At 44.4% G+C, this 16,155-nt stretch overlaps 7 protein-coding genes across 7 annotated transcripts; 3 read left to right on the forward strand and 4 right to left on the reverse strand.

The window, feature by feature from the left end:
- Window positions 1-108: 108 nt before the first annotated feature.
- On the reverse strand, window positions 109-1,454 carry L199_006671 (uncharacterized protein; the record flags this gene model as incomplete). Its single annotated transcript, XM_064892369.1, has 3 exons — window positions 109-210; window positions 405-898; window positions 1,052-1,454. The coding sequence occupies 3 exons, from the start codon at window positions 1,452-1,454 to the stop codon at window positions 109-111; spliced, it is 999 nt and encodes a 332-aa protein (XP_064748441.1).
- A 360-nt stretch (window positions 1,455-1,814) lies between these two features.
- Window positions 1,815-3,042, forward strand: L199_006672 (peptidyl-prolyl cis-trans isomerase B; the record flags this gene model as incomplete). Its single annotated transcript, XM_064892370.1, has 9 exons — window positions 1,815-1,919; window positions 1,979-2,043; window positions 2,108-2,227; window positions 2,321-2,384; window positions 2,464-2,512; window positions 2,578-2,615; window positions 2,676-2,720; window positions 2,802-2,915; window positions 2,980-3,042. 9 exons carry the CDS (start codon window positions 1,815-1,817, stop codon window positions 3,040-3,042), a joined length of 663 nt encoding a protein of 220 aa, XP_064748442.1.
- A 286-nt stretch (window positions 3,043-3,328) lies between these two features.
- Window positions 3,329-3,532, forward strand: L199_006673 (uncharacterized protein; the record flags this gene model as incomplete). The annotated part of the gene is made up of 1 exon (XM_064892371.1): window positions 3,329-3,532. The coding sequence occupies one exon, from the start codon at window positions 3,329-3,331 to the stop codon at window positions 3,530-3,532; it is 204 nt and encodes a 67-aa protein (XP_064748443.1).
- Window positions 3,533-3,987: 455 nt separating this feature from the next.
- L199_006674 (uncharacterized protein) lies at window positions 3,988-7,099 on the reverse strand (the record flags this gene model as incomplete). Its single annotated transcript, XM_064892372.1, has 9 exons — window positions 3,988-4,778; window positions 4,864-4,980; window positions 5,048-5,172; window positions 5,239-5,397; window positions 5,470-5,704; window positions 5,938-6,092; window positions 6,158-6,293; window positions 6,360-6,568; window positions 6,657-7,099. 9 exons carry the CDS (start codon window positions 7,097-7,099, stop codon window positions 3,988-3,990), a joined length of 2,370 nt encoding a protein of 789 aa, XP_064748444.1.
- Window positions 7,100-7,468: 369 nt separating this feature from the next.
- Window positions 7,469-9,803, reverse strand: L199_006675 (uncharacterized protein; the record flags this gene model as incomplete). Its single annotated transcript, XM_064892373.1, has 4 exons — window positions 7,469-8,557; window positions 8,641-8,842; window positions 8,916-9,256; window positions 9,438-9,803. The coding sequence occupies 4 exons, from the start codon at window positions 9,801-9,803 to the stop codon at window positions 7,469-7,471; spliced, it is 1,998 nt and encodes a 665-aa protein (XP_064748445.1).
- A 425-nt stretch (window positions 9,804-10,228) lies between these two features.
- On the reverse strand, window positions 10,229-11,605 carry L199_006676 (uncharacterized protein; the record flags this gene model as incomplete). Its single annotated transcript, XM_064892374.1, has 6 exons — window positions 10,229-10,326; window positions 10,403-10,522; window positions 10,590-10,682; window positions 10,741-10,810; window positions 10,870-11,230; window positions 11,313-11,605. 6 exons carry the CDS (start codon window positions 11,603-11,605, stop codon window positions 10,229-10,231), a joined length of 1,035 nt encoding a protein of 344 aa, XP_064748446.1.
- Window positions 11,606-12,669: 1,064 nt separating this feature from the next.
- L199_006677 (uncharacterized protein) lies at window positions 12,670-15,738 on the forward strand (the record flags this gene model as incomplete). The annotated part of the gene is made up of 12 exons (XM_064892375.1): window positions 12,670-13,482; window positions 13,623-13,821; window positions 13,893-14,176; window positions 14,250-14,406; window positions 14,501-14,569; window positions 14,640-14,728; window positions 14,802-14,887; window positions 14,974-15,198; window positions 15,279-15,337; window positions 15,396-15,426; window positions 15,508-15,545; window positions 15,611-15,738. 12 exons carry the CDS (start codon window positions 12,670-12,672, stop codon window positions 15,736-15,738), a joined length of 2,178 nt encoding a protein of 725 aa, XP_064748447.1.
- Between the last annotated feature and the right edge of the window lie 417 nt (window positions 15,739-16,155).

The following is a 16,155-nucleotide window of genomic DNA, read 5'->3' on the forward strand; positions in this document are numbered from 1 at the left end:
GAATCTGGTGGATTCATAGTTATACAACAGGTGATAGGTTCGACATTTACTGTACATACTGAGACTGGATTTGGTTAGAGATGAGGTGGAAAATCGTAAAGAAGGAATCTACTTGGACTTTTTCTTCCCGTTTCCCTTCTTCTCTTCATCTTTATCCTTTTTGGAGAATAACTTGGATTGTAAAGCTTCGAAATCTGCATCGCTTATGTCCTACCATAGCAGAGAAGGGTATATCAGCTGTGTCACTGTGTGTCGTTTCCTATGATTTCAGATGATAGTCCCTTTTCGACTTTCGGCAATTAACACCATATGATACCCTCCATCCATCGTTTTATTGTATCATGGATATGCCATCTACTCCAATTCTTTGACATCTTCCGGGAAGAGCAGAAGTAATCACTCACTGGCATTTGTCCATTCTTCTCTCCCTTCTTCCCCTTCTTAGCCTTCTTAGCGGTTCGTTCCTCCTCGATCTTCCTATACTTCTCTTCCAAAGCATCCAACCCATTCTCCCTATCACGTTGTCTTTTCAATATCAAAGCTGCCAATCCCCCTTCCTCCTCCCCTTTCTCTTCCTGTTTGTCTGACATTCTTTTACCTTTCTCTCCATTACCATAGAATTCCTCCCACACACCCAATTCTTTGGCCTGCTTCTCAGCTTCCTTCGCAGCTTTCTCACCTGCTTTACGTCGTTTGTCCTTCGCTTTGAGATCGGTTGATGTCTTTTCCCATTTATCGGTCAATTCCAACTCGCCTGATTCGATGAGTGAATTGATTATTTGAATGAATCGATCTTCATCAGTGTAGCTTGAGTGGGGGATGTAGTTCAGGATGGTTGGGAGAGATCCTTTGGAGGATTTGTATGATGAAACTAGGTCGGATTTCTCTTCGGATGAATCTGTTGTGGGACGATATGTAGATTAGCGTACTGTCTATCACTTGTGAAAGTATGGCATGGGAGAAAAGGAAGTTGAGTAATAATGGATTCTTTGATCCTGTAAAGTGTATATAGGGGAACTAGACTCAATAGACTCAATTTCACTCAACTCACTCTGATATTTCTCCTTATCCTCATCCAGTATCTTCCTATCTACCCTCTTAAACAGCCCCTCGAAGTACGCTTCCCACCCTCCTTCCATATCCCCTACCGAATCAAACTTATCATCCGTCTTACCCGTCCGATCATACCTCTTCTTACTCTTCTCATCACTCAATATCGTATAGGCGAAACCGATCCTCTGAAACTTCTTATTTAGCTCTTCTTTCTCTTTATCATCGTTCTTATGGGAATGTTTATCCGGATGATACTGTAGTGCAAGTTTCCTATAAGCCTTTCGGATCTCTTCTTGAGTAGCTGAAGAAGGAAGGTTGAGGGCTTCGTACAGGATCGTCTGGGGGGAGGAAGATTGGAGGGAGTCCGGGAAGAATGTGTAAATAGGGTCGGAATCGTCCATTTTAGAAGTGATTTAATTTTCAGATTGAGATAAGTATGAGAAGGAGGAGGGTGTATGAGGAAGATCGAATTAGAAGAGTATCTGAGAGCTATTTTATACCTTGAACATGAACATTACGAGTTTGTATTCGATGGGCTGACATTGACATTTTCAATATCACTTCGACGCGTCGCGTGCACAGACCCCATGCCACCTTTGATGATTACCCCTTTGGGTAACTTGACTCGCCTTGGTCCGACCTCCACGTTCACAACTCACTTTCTACAGAGAAAGACTGCGATTGACTGAATTCACCTTTGTCTTGCATCTATCTCTTCATCTCGATTCATACGGCTTCGATCCATCTTGAGATAAACAGAAATGGCCAGATTGTCCCTCTTGCCCATCCTCGCTGCCGTTCTTGCTGCTTTGCTCTTCTTCATCGGAAGTGCAGATGCAGCCAAAGGTCCGGTCATTACCAACAAGGTTAGCTGGTGATCATTTGTCGCGGTTCAGATAAAGCTGACTGATTGAAAATCACAAAGGTCTACTTCGATGTCGAACATGGAGGTAAACCCCTCGGTAGGGTAGTAATGGGTCTGTACGGAAAGTTAGTCAAGTAAAGTCGGATAACATGACGAGGTGCCAAGCTGACAACGGTCTGATGTCCGTAGAACCGTCCCAAAGACAGTAGAGAACTTCCGAGCGTTATGTACGGGTAAGACTGCCGACGGTGAAGAGTTGGGATATGGATATCAGGGATCCTCTTTCCATAGAATCATTAAGAACTTCATGTGAGTGTGGGCCATCTAGAATAGTTCGGGAGGTATATGATTGAATATGGGAGAGGGGAGATGGGCAGAGCTGATAAAGTTGTATACAATCAGGATTCAAGGTGGTGATTTCACCAAAGGTGATGGTACGGGTGGTAAATCCATCTACGGCAACAAGGTGGGTGCCTCTCCCTCAGCTGACGTTGTCCTCAGCTCGTCGGATTCACAAGCTAATACAATACTGCAAATTCTGACAGTTTGAAGATGAGAACTTCAAATTAAGACACACCGGTCCTGGTGTACTCTGTATGTGATAGCCCATTACCCTCATAGATAGCTGTACGATCATACTAAATGTAGTGTGTATATAGCCATGGCTAATGCTGGTAGAGATACCAATGGATCTCAAGTGAGTTGTATTTCTCACTCCTAGATAATGAAGTGCCTCAACTCACTCCAATCCAATCAGTTCTTCATCTGTACTGTCAAGACTTCATGGTTGGATGGTAAACACGTGAGTATCCATATCCAGGTCACACCATAGTTCCCTTCATAGGGCATGTCAACCCAATGTGTTAATCTCTTGTCGATTCAGGTCGTCTTCGGCCACGTCATCGAAGGTATGGACGTAGTCTACGCCATGGAGGGCGTCAAGACCGCTCGAGGTGATAAACCAACCGAACAAGTCACGATCGTCGCTTCAGGAGAGGTGAGCTTTCCTCTTATCTCGTTTTCCCCTGGGAGTAGTCAAGCTGACAGATCTCGTTGTTTAGTTACCAATCGAGCATGAGACGGATGAAGAAGGCAATCAGGTACCTTTCCGTGTTGAATTATAATTTTCCATCTAAAAACAGCGGTAGGCTGGACGTGGGCGGAATGTTAAAACAAAATACAAGAGAGTAAATTCTAAAGCTATGCATTTTTTATTTTTACTTTATATCACCTATTCGATTGGACATCAACTTACATTACGAATACGATCGCTCACTCACTCATACCTACTCACCTTAAAATACAACGTCGCGCGCACCTATTCAACAACAAAACGAACAGGACGAAGATGATATAGTCCCAATCACCACCTCAGAGGACGACATCATTCCCTCGGAAGAAGAACACACAATGGACGAACCTGATTCCGACCTCGATCTACTCGAAAGTTACCCTACACTCTCATCACCTTTGAAATACTTGATACTGTTAGTAGGTTTCATGGTGATCCCCGTAGGTCTAGGAGTATATTTCTATGGAGGTGGTAAAGAGAGATTGGCAAAGTTGAAGAGTAAGAATAAAGGTTATGAGAAAGTTGAGAGTGAACGTGTTTAAGCTAGATATTTATCTTGTATGCTGCTAAGAGAAAGGGATGTATTGCCTGGTTACTCCGTACCACAGGATACCATACCAGTACAGTTGATTATAGTCATGATCATCAAATGTCATTCATTTAATGTAGTACTACACAGCAATGGAATTCCAACGTATTTGGCAAGTGACTATACTATTCATTCGAAATGATTATGACGTCGAGGTCAGTATGTACGATATGATACTAATTCATGCTAACGCTACACAAAATACAAAGTATATATTTTGAATTCGAACAAGTACAAGTGGACAACCGATTCAACAGATATAGGGAGATCATAATTGTCCATGATACTAAAACTAAATATATAGTTACAGAATGTCAAATCAATCGAAAGATCTCATCGGGTTTTCATTCCGAATCTTAAGAGTAATAGCATCATGAATTTGCTTGTAGATCATCAATTCACCACCACCTATGGCATATTCTGATTCCCAGGCTGTGATGACGGCCCACATTGATCATTTGATGGACTACCCGATCGAGAAGAAGTTTGATATCGAGCTGGTGGCTGAGTCGCTCCACCACTTTGTTGTATACTTGACGATGGAGCAACACCTACACCTTGACCAGCTTGCGACGTCGAAGCCTCTCCACCACCACCCTGTTCCTCATGTTGCTTTTGCGTTTCTAACAGACCACCAAGCTGTAATGCCCCTCCTCCACTGGATGCAGCTCCCCCAGAAGCAGATAACTCCTGAATAGGATTGAGTGGTACTCTCCTTCTCGGAGTCGGCACAGGAACGTACCCTTCTGGTTTTTGCGGCGGAGAGTATGTCCTTCCGGAACTCGCATATCCAGTAGTGACAGGTTCTTCTTCTTCCTCTTGTCCCACTCCCACTTGTCCTTCCTGTCCCCGTTGTAAGGCAGATATGGTCTGTCGTGGACTCGAGGAGCTGCCGGATGGCTGATGGGGAGTTTGTAGTAAATCCGATTCTTCACTTTCATTGGGCGAAACAGGATATCTGGAGTCAATATTTCGTCCAGTGGGGGAACGATAGTGTTTCCTTTGAGGAGTTTTTGACGTGCCATGAGGGTGGCAGGATCCTGAAGCTTCAAGAGGAGGAGTGATTTCTGTGGGTGAATCGAAGATGGGTCCTTTTTGCGGGAGAAATCCTGTTTCAGGCATGGGAGGTAGGTCGATAGCATCCCATGGTGATTCGGCAACTTGCGGAAGATTGGTTTGTTGAAGGACAAAGTCCGGCACTATAGTGATTTTCAGAAAAAAACCAATACCAATCAATAAGGGCTAACACGAAAAGATATGATTTCAAATGGTCCGGTCACCCACAAGCTGAATTACTCAATACTTGTAATGCACTACCAGACAGCAGATGAAGTTGATTCCATGGTGCGATATTCTTCTTTCGAACTCTTCCTGACCAGTTAGAGAACTTATCGATGAAGGCTATTCGTTATTTTCAGATGATAATTTAGCAAAGTGTATCATTTGGAGTTTTTTCGAGGGTACGTACGAGCTGGAAGAGGTTGAGCAGCGAACCATATTTCGAACTCTGCCCAGTCTCTATATCGTCCTAACAAGTCGGCTTTTAATTGCTCATCTGAATATCCAAGATATCTTACATCATTAACAACAGATCTGAAATACGTTTAGCTTCCGTCAGTGCCAGTCTTGATCACTTCTCCCGCAACAAGGAAGACTTACCGAGGTCGAGTCCGTAACGCGAACTTCTGAACTTTCCTGTTAAATGACCTCTTCATCCGCAGATAAGCTGAGGTATCTCGAACAGCTTTGTATTGATCCTCATCCAGCATGTCTTGGTACATTGGGATTTTCTGAAAACGTTTGATGTTCTGGTTCAAACTTTAGTACAACGAGAATCAATCAGTACAGCGGTACGCCAGAGATGAGTATCTCGGTGAGGAGGAAAGTCACCTTAGCTGTAATGAATGCATGGCATCCAAGAGTGTGATTCCATCCGCATTGTGCAGAACATAGTATCCATATCTGATCTCACCCCAGTTACCCGAAACGATATTGACTTTGACCACAAGAGACAACTGTGGCGGATCGTTCAAGAGTGCGTAAGCGAGAGAAGGATGATCATGAAGGTTTTCCGGTGGGGGCGTGTGGTGATGTGGTCGGCGACGGAGAAAATCGCTGATGCGGTCTATGTGAGCGACAAGCAGGTAAGGGCCAGGTCAAGAGTATTTGAGAGAGTCGAAAAGTAAGACGACAGAAGACAGACAACATCACACAGGGTCATATCACATCATGAAGGATAAACGAAAGCGATGCTAGGAAAAGGCTGATACAATTCCAAAAAAATAAAATAACGTAGCCAATGTACATGATGGAAGCGACATGATTTATGATGATTTGTTGATAATCATTAACACTCACCCTTAATCTCCTTCAGGCTGATCCTCTTCCTTGATTTCCGGAACCTACAACCCAGAAATTTATCGGGTCCTACCTGTCCCTCTGACTGAATGTAATATTCGATCAGAGGATTTGCGGTGACTCTTTGGTGAGAGTCAATCCGTGCGGCATCTAGTCTAGTAATGGCATGATCTATCAGAGCTGATCGGGGTGTCACTCTGAATTTGCCGATGGGACTTACTGACTTGGTGAATTGTTTGGCGAAATGCTAACACCAGTATCTGTCGACCACGGTGTAGCTTCTCCGGAAGGTGAGAGGGAAGTTTCTACGCTGATGGGAGGAGAGAATGGCATACTTCCCAGATTCCTTCCTGCATCTGACAAGGCATCGATATGAGCTGTGTACCTCTCAACAGAAAAGCAGCGGAAGAAATGTAGCTCACTCGTACAATAAGGTACATCACAAGTCTTCCAATGATCCCTCACTTCGTCCCAAACTTGAATCCAAGTCTTCTTTGTTACTTCAAGTAATGGTCTACCGAATCCATATTTGTGGCAGCGTATTTTGAAATAAGCTTGCATAGGTTTGGAAGATGTTTGGGCGAAGTTCACTCGATCTTGATGTATCGGGAGATATGTATATATCCATTCCCTAATATCCAGATGATAAATCAGTTAACTCTCCCTTACCAAGATGATGTGTTCGATGTGCTTTACTCGAATTAGCAATATAAACTCACATGAAATGGAAAGGTAGTTGGTTGAATTTCCTTTTCGGCGGTTCATCAACTATCCATTTATTTTCATCCCTGGGATTCCTATACCAACTTTGAGTCGGAGGATGATAGGCCGCTGAGGAAGAGAAAGGTCGGTATATGAAGTTTGTGAAAAGTAATGTACAAGAAGGTAAATTTGGCGTGGAGACTACTCGTACATCGGATATATGACATTGAGCAAAGAACTCCTCGGTGTTAGATGCAAAACGGATTGGTCGCTGTGACAGCTCAGAAGGTAAATAAGGCGTAGAACGACGTCTCCCGACTCGGACTGCAGACGGTATCTGTCCTCGAGCATGATCAGCAAGAGCCGATTCTGACCTCCTTCTGACTAATGGGGTGTGAAGGGCTGAATCGATGGTTCGAACGGTAAGGTGAGCTGGCTCAGGAGGTTGTTCGGGGTCCATCGTTGTCTGGCGGCCATTAGCCAGTTTTAGGTCAAATAGAAAGAGCGACTGTGTAGGTGAATCGTGATGTTGCAGCTAATGATATTTACAAAAGTGTCAAGGGCTGATGATGGGTGAAGAACAGGAGGAAAGAAAAGGAATTGGTTAAGCGAGATGTGCGTTGGTGTTTGTTTGTTTGTTGATGTACGTGTGTGTTGATGGATGGCTTGATGGTCCGTGCGCAGTGTCAAAATCAAGGTAAAATTACTTTTCATCATACACACACACACACGAGTAGATTAGATCAGATCAGATAACATGTCATATCTGACACATCCTCCTGTCCTGGTACGACCAGACAGTATACATCTCGAGATGCACCTTCTATGATCATTTCCTATTCTCACTCCTCGCTCCAACACCAACAACTTCACTTCCTTCACTTTCTGCCCTTCCTCTCCTAGGCACAGGTCTTCCATACATCATCTCATTCGCACCTCTTGTCGAGTTGGTATGGGGGTTCATCATCGATGCAGAGGGAGTTTCACCGTACGAAGCTAGACTCTCACCTCTTATCGTACTTCCTCCCATTACAGTCGAACTATTTCCCACTGTTGATCCACCATTCACTATCGTAGATCCCATCGAAACAACCGATCCCGATCCCAATCCTGAACCACCATTTGGGAATATAGGCGGAACAAGTGAATCACTCATACTGGTATTGGTATTCGTTCGTAATCTCGATAATGGCACATTCTCTTGTCCATCATCACCATCGCCTTCTTCTTCATCGATCTTATCCCTATCTTTGTAATTGAGATTTTGATAGAAATCTCCACTATTCTGTCTTGACATCCGATCATTCTCGTTGGGGTACTGATTCAAACTCAACAATCCTAAATTAGCCGATGCTCTCCAACCTCTGCGTCTATATCTTCCAGATTGACTCAAACTAGGTCCTCTCTGTAAACCACCGGTCGACCCAGATCCAGATTTCTGAGTAATGTGGGTGGGTGAATTCTTGATAGGTGAATTAGAAATGTTAGAAGGTAAAGGTAATTGAGATTCGATTTCAATCTGATTCAATCTCCATTTAACTGCTTTACCCAGACTCTCCACATTCTCTCTTACTTCCTCATCATGATTCTCCTTCTCCTGATCTGTAGGTATGGCAGTGAAGAACGAAGAATATCTAGCTTGGGTAGATAATACCAACGACATTTGTAAGACCTTTGATAATTCCTGAGTGGTAGGTGGAGGATACGAATTGGGTATAATGGGTGAGGAACTATTGGTATTCTTTGTGATTTGTGGGATTAGTCGAGGGAGTAAAGGAAGTAAGATATGTAAGAGGAAGCCGGATAGTAGTAAGTGACGGACGGGGATAGGTGATGATGATGAGGTTTGATATGTTGAGGAACTTGTTGAAGGGAGATCACGAAGTTGTGTGAATGGGAGGAAAACTCCTTCTACGTACTAAGACATACATCAAAAACGTCAATATATAATTATACTGGACGAATTTCCCAACCAATGAACGCGATAGTACTCAAACTTACGGGTAGTACCTGTGCCCAGAAGAATATCCACACCTCTGCAGCTCTACTGACCACCTTTCCTTCTTCGAGCGTCTCAAACTTAGCTTTCAGAGTCAACATCCCAGAAGCTATGAACTCCCTTAGATCCGCCGTGAGAAGCGAGACTATTCGGGAAGGTGGATAACGCTGAGATGTCGATATGATATGAGAGTGACACAAGTGACTACATAAGATTGAGCAGCTTTGTCAGCGAACACCGGGTGGATACTGAAGTTAAAGAGAATACTGCGACTCACTTCAAATCCTCTAAAGGCGTTTTAAGTGCACTACCCGCAAAGAGCGGTAAGACATGTACTGTCAGTAGACTCCACGGACTACTAGGACTCGAATGAGCCATAGTCATTGACTCTGCTAACCTCCCACTTAGATCATATTGATGGTGCTGGTGGTCTGTCAAGGGGGTGCCATCCGGATAGACTACTATTCCCCCAGAGGAAGATTGGTTCGATACCGATGGTCTAGGTGAGGGATGTAGGTGGCTCGAAGATGCAGTTGGATGTAGTGATGAAGAGGATCCTGAGATAGGTACGGGAGAGAGAGGGGGTAATGGAGGAAGGTGAGAGAGGGTAGAAGAAACCTGTAAGATTGCGTTGGAAAGCGATGGTGAGGGCATGTTAGCGAGTACGATGATGTTACTCAGACTCAGATAAAAGAATAAAGAGTCGAGTGAATGCCTGAGCATCTGCATCTCCTGGGCCTTTGATACCATATGACTAATCCTCGCACGCACAGGTATGAAAGGAACCATACCAACTCACCAATTTATTGTCATAAACCCCCGTAGCCGACCCTTTGGTACTCTGATATCTATGCGGACTGGGTATTCCAGGTAATCTTTTATCCTTTTCATTACCTTTACTAGGTACAGGAGGAGGGGGAGGATAATCATCTCTGTTTCCCACACCTACGCCCGAAGAGGAACCACGACTTGCATAAGACACGTTTGAGTGCGTGGGAGAGGGCGGTAAGGCCGTTCGACGGGGCGAATACAGGTTGGAATAGGGGTTGGTAAGGTTCGTAGGTGTGCTGAGACCTTGTCCAGGGGTTGGTTGTAGATTAGGTGAAGGAGGTCGGATAGAGAGGTTTGAGGGGCGCCGAAATGTCGGCGGACCAGAGGACTGCATCGTATCGTATATTATCTGAAATGTCCGCTCGTCCTGATCTTTGGTGAGGTCTGCTTATCTCGCATCCCCTAGCGCGGAAGCGTCACTATAGAGGTAACCTGTACACGATGTTTCTCGATAGTTGCGTTGTCTTCACCATCACATTGACGTCGTTCACTCGTTTACTCGATAACATCAACGATCAACACTGCACTGGGTTCGTGTTCCTCGGTGCCCCACATGACTATAATCACATTTATCATTCACATTCTGAATGGTCAACAAGTCTTTGCTATCCACGCATCGCACTCAGAGTTCACGTACTCAAGTGCAGGCTCAGACCAGAGATAGACCACTACATATAAACATATGTAAACTTGAAATTGTTACCTACTATTTCTAACTCTACAAATTATATTATTCTACAAATTCCACTCATACATCGTTTAGAATCCACCACCACCACCACCACCATCACCGCCGCCACCAAAGTCACCACCACCACCACCGAAATCACCTCCACCTCCGAAACCTCCTCCATAATCTACGTTCACGGTGTCGACGAATTAGCATTATAAATCCAGTGGTGAATAGCAGTATGGATATAGCCATGAGCTCACCAGGAGTCATAGCGTCTGCCAATAACAGTCCACCTAATAGACCTGCCCCACCGCCCATGAGCAAGGGCGCACCCATACCCATTCCTCCATAGCCTCTTCGACCGTATCCACCGCCGTAGCCTACATGTTACGATATTTTAAGCCGTCAGCCGAACCCATGAGAAGAAGGAATTAAAGAGATCCTCACCATAACCGTAAGGACTACCGTACATCCCTCCACCTCTCATGAAAGGTGTGGAAGGAGCAGCGTACATGTATGGATCTCTAGCATACATACGACCTAGTAGAGTAGAGATATGAGCATAGACCCAGTGTAGCTACAACTTTGGTGTACCTACGGATATTAGGATCATTGAGTTGTTGATTAATCAATTCCTGTCTTCTTCGTTGATAAGCAGCTTGAGCTTCCTGTTTTTGCATCTCGATCATTAGCTCCATCGCCTCTTACGCTCAAAGCGAAAACTCACAATCATCTTCCTTCTCTGCTCTTCCTTTGCTTTCCTCTTGTCTTCCTTCGCTTTCGCTCTCTCTTCCTTAGTTCCAATTAATTTATCTTTCTTCTTCTGGAACCAGTTTCTTTCATCCCCAGAAACCACATTCTTACTTTGTTGTTGCTGTTCTCTACCATCCTTTGTACTTTTGGTGGTTTTGATCTTATCTTGTAAGAACTTCTCGTCTTCCGATTTCTTTCTTATAGCTTGACCTTCCTTTGATTCCGGGTGAGCAGGATGGGTAGTAGGTAAACTCCTAAGAAACTCGGGATCGTCATAGGGATGTAACCATGTTGATCGTTTGGTACGTTCATCAACGTAAAAAGCATGTTGTTGTCTATTTCAGACAGGTCACTTTCAGCCCAGCCCATCCAAATCCATCTATCCAATGACAAGTGGCCACTAGCAGCCCTACTCACTTCGGATCAAAACACCTTACCCAACCTTCAGGTAAATCCCTCTGCTCATCATCCATACTTCTTCTCATCTCCACCTCTTTCGGATCAAGTTTATCTTGCTCCTCGTCGGTCAAATCGCTCACCTCAGATACGTTCGAAGAAGCTCTATGGTGACCTGGTCGATTTTGTGCGACGGCATCTTGAGAAGTGGTTCGAACATCGCCTGAGGGCGTGGTAACGGATACGTTGGGTCTTGCTCCTCCGGGTTGATATGGGGGAGGTGCCTCAGTGGGGTTGGTGGGATTTGATGTCATCATGTTTCGTCTGCTTGGGGATAGGAAAGCAGTCAATGATGGAAGGTTTATATCAATATCAATACAACGATGGTCATAAGATGAATCATGGTGAGTACCCAACGAGAACGAAGTGCCGGGTGAGCGAGCAGGTGAGCCCTGACGTCATTGGTGCCGATCGAGATGCAATCAAGTTTAAATAGGTTATCCTGCTAAATTCCAGCTATTCATGCAGTACAGAGAAAGGCCCTCTGAAGCTTGTATCTTCCTCCCAATTGAGATGATAGCCTACCAGAGCACTATGTCTGTCCTAGTTATATGTGCAATATCCGTAGGGTTGCAATGCAAGCTCTGTCATCTAGATACATCTGTCAAATGCAAGAGTATCACCGCCGACAAAGTGCGCTCGATGTGTTTCATTCCATAGGATCTAGCATATGCCGAGCTGCATCAACATTTATTTCCCTGTACGGCCGTTACGGCGGCTCAATCCGGATACGTGGTACATCCCAGGCAGGCAGTAAGCTTAATTTTCGGTTTTCCGTCTGAAACTCCACTCATGACCTAAGGTCGGTGTCCGATGCGATAACATGCTGAGTAAGGAAAATAAAATCACTGGCTGTGGGTGTATCTCAATTATCATCCACCTGAATGGAATATAAGCATGCAAATCATACGCTGTCTGTCCCATTTGTTGATTATCCATATCGTTGACTTGATCGGCCGTACCCGAGGTTTCGCATGCTTCGTTGAGTGATCCTGATTTGATCCGCATGATCCGGAAATAGAACAAAATCACAAAATCACAAGCCTCATTTCAAGATTTACCAAAAAATCTTACAAATCAACTTGATATATCGTAACAACGGCGGGACAGTACACCCAACATCATTTATGAACATTTGTATATCTTGTATCATCACTTATAATACCTATTCACTTCAGTCATACATCGGACAGTCTTTCTGTGACACAGAGAGTCGCAGTCAATCAATCAAGCGTTTGAGCATTTGAAGACTGGAGAAATATAGACACACACTGGGAGAAATCAGAAGTTAGACTGAACAACGTCATCATACCTCAAGATGTCTGCGTCTCCAAATCCACTCGATCTCGGTGCGCCCATTGGTGCTCATTCGTCCTCTAACCCTATACACAACACCAACGAAGACCTAAACGTCGCCTCTCAACCTCTCAACCCTACTCACCCCGTCTTACAGCACACCCGAACGGCCCCTACGACCTTCCCGATCAACCCTCTAACTCACGAGCAAACTACCAGTGAGAAACCACCTATGACGAACGACGAATCTCGCTCGGGGTCCGAAAGCCCTACTCCGACTTTACCAGTTGCTGGAGCAGGGGGATTACACGGACAGCCTCAGCCAGGTACAAAAGCGTTTGAGGGTATTCAGGGGGATCAGAAAGATTATCAAGCTGGTACGATCGGTGAAAAGGGAGGTCAAGATGTAGGATTGTTGGCAAGAGAGGAGTTAGGCTTGAACGAGAAACATGGACATGACCATGAAAATGGAAATGAACATGGACATGGGTTACATAGGATTTCATCACGTAAATCGCACAAAGAAGAAGATAGGGATGTATTGACCAAAATCGAAAGGACTTCTACTGGTACACAGGTAAAACATCATACCCATACTGCATCGGGTGGAGATACAGTCCAAGGGAAAGGGATGGTACCCATTTCGAGACAATTTTCGACCCCTCCGGCTGTCAGTCCATTCGGAGGTGTAGCCCCTACAGGGAGTGATGCGGAGATGGGTCTGAGGGCTCTTAGAAGTAGGGAGGAAGAGGATGAGAGGGACCAGGAGAGGGAAGAGAAAGGTCCGGATCCTTGGGCCGTGAAATTTGAGCCGGGGGAGAAGATCAATCCGAAGGTGAGCATTGCCATCCCAAAATACCTTCCCAACAAGAGATACGTATGATGCATAGAAAAGCCAGTATCTCAATTGCCCAAACTTTCGCTATTACCATGCTCCTACTGGCGTCAGCTGACAACGTACCTTTGGTATAACAGAATTGGGGCGTCCTCTATCGATGGGGATTAACAGGTATCGCCGGACTACTCGTGCTGAATTCAACTTTCGCCTCGTCCTCACCTTCCGGTATCGTACAAGACATGGAGGAATATTTTGGTTTCTCCCAAGAAGTTGCTGTACTTACGATCTCCTTGTTTGTGGCTGGTTACTGTATTGGTCCTATCCTATGGGGCCCTTGTGAGTGGCATCACTGCATTTCCGCCCAGTAAAATACGGCAACACTAATTATATGATTTCATATATGGTAGTATCGGAATCATACGGTCGACGACCCATCTTCATCCTATCTTTCATCATCTACACGGGAATGCAAGTCGGTTGTGCCCTTTCCAAAAACACCGCATCAATCTTGATATTTAGATTACTCGGTGGGATATTCGCTTCTGCACCATTGACCAATTCAGGTGCGTTAATCGCGGACATATGGGATGTGGACCATCGAGGACAAGCTATGAGTATTTTCTCGTTGGCCCCATTTGCTGGACCAAGTATCGGTCCAATCGTAGCTGGTGCTATCCAAGTTACTGGTAGTGTACGTCTCTTCTCTACCCATTCCCAAGGTTCGAATAGTAATATATGTAGCTAATTTGAAACGACTTTTATAGAATTGGAGATGGGTTTATTGGATTCTCACGATATTCGCTGGGGTTTGTTTGGCAATCATCGTTGTGTTCGTACCTGAGACGTATGCCCCTAAGATCTTGGTACATAAAGCGAAGAGGTTAAGGAAAGATACTCAAGAACAAAGATGGTATGCCCCTCGTAAGTGCTACAAATCCGCATATGAGATCTGTTACGTGAAAGTAATGATATGACTGATTACTGCTCTGTCGTTCTATTTTGCTTTCCTCCACAGTTGAAAAAGCAGATAATAGATGGAAATCTAGATTATATGATATTTTGGCTAAACCTTTTGTCATCCTTGGTAAGTTATCGTATATAATCCTCTTGTAATGATTTCGGCAACTAATCATCCTAGTTGGGTACTGGTGTAGCTCTCGAACCTATGTTGTTGGCTGTTACGATGTACATGTCTTTCGTGTATGGTGTGGTATATCTCTTGTTCGAAGCCTATCCATTTGTTGTGAGTGTTATAAACCACATATTCCGAAAGCGATGAAATCTGACCTTTCGTGTTGATCTTGATCTTCGTGCAGTTCGTCATCAATCATGGATTCAACAATCTTCAGAATGGTCTTTGTTTCTTGGGATTCTTCACGGGTGGTGTAATCTGTGTCATTCTGTGAGTCTTTCATACTCTTCCTGCTCCATCGCCTCTTCACTATATGTGGTTGTGCTTTGCTGATGTTGATGGTGAATTTTGTATAGATTTATGACAGTGATTGAACCTCGTTACCAACGACATGCAGCTAAAGTCGCACCACTACCGCCTCGGCCCGAGAAGAGATTGGAACTTTGTGTAATCTCAGGATGGAGTTTGGTCATTTCCATGTTCTGGTTTGGATGGACCTCTTATAGCTCAATTCATTGGATATCACCTGTCATCGCCGGTGGATTGATTGGAATCGGGACTTTGGGAATGTTCGTTTCTTTGTAAGTGTTCTTTCCTACCTTCAAACAAAATCAAATATGTATGATTGTCGCTGATGAAATGCACTGGGATACTTGCGCAGATTCAATTATATTATCGATGTTTACCTCTGGTCTGCTGCTAGTGCTTTGGCCGGTGCGAGTGAGTTGAGTATTTTGGATCGATATACCATTGACATAATGCTGACTTTGTCATTTAGCTATCGTTCGATCGTTGTTCGGTGCTGCTTTGTAAGTCAAGACAAATTGATATATCCCAATCGACGTTGGTCATAGGAATATCAGCTAACCTCTGTGATGTGTAATGTGTAGCCCTCTCTTCGCAACTCAGATGTACGAAAAATTAGGAAGTGAGTTATTCTTCCTTCGTTACTACTCCTACTTGAAATCGCACTGACATCATTTTTCCGTTCAGCTCAATGGGCATCCTCCCTCCTCGGGTTCTTAGCTTTACTTTTAGCTCCCATTCCTATCGTCTTGATGATCTTCGGTCCCAAGTTGAGGGCGAGATCAAAGTTCTCACCTAACAAGACTGTCCATTAAGCGGATGATCGTAGGTTGCCTCAAAGTAGAAACCATAGTGGAGGAAGGTATAAAAAAATGGGGGAGCAAAGCACATCGATTGTGGTGACTACATCGCATTTATCAGCTATACATATAATTATACCTTTATAATGACATTGCTACACGGATGAACGGACATTCAATCTGATATGCCACTTGGAATGACGGAATCAATTCTTGTTTGATTTGCCACCCAAAACGAAAGATTGGGATAAGAGTGGAGGTCAAAGCTGAGCAGCAACCAGTTTGTCTATTCTGCACCTTGTTTCTTTGTCATCTCACCATCATATCAGGAGAAACATAGCTAGGAGTCTTCTGTAACCTCGTCACCAAAAGAGGAGAACAGTGACTTGCGCGGATATCTCACCTTTAAATCAGCAGGTGAGGTGTCAGTAA

The sequence above is a fragment of the Kwoniella botswanensis genome, chromosome 1 (genome assembly GCF_036426115.1).
Source record: "Kwoniella botswanensis chromosome 1, complete sequence".
In the NCBI taxonomy this organism is placed as follows: Eukaryota; Fungi; Basidiomycota; class Tremellomycetes; order Tremellales; family Cryptococcaceae; genus Kwoniella; species Kwoniella botswanensis.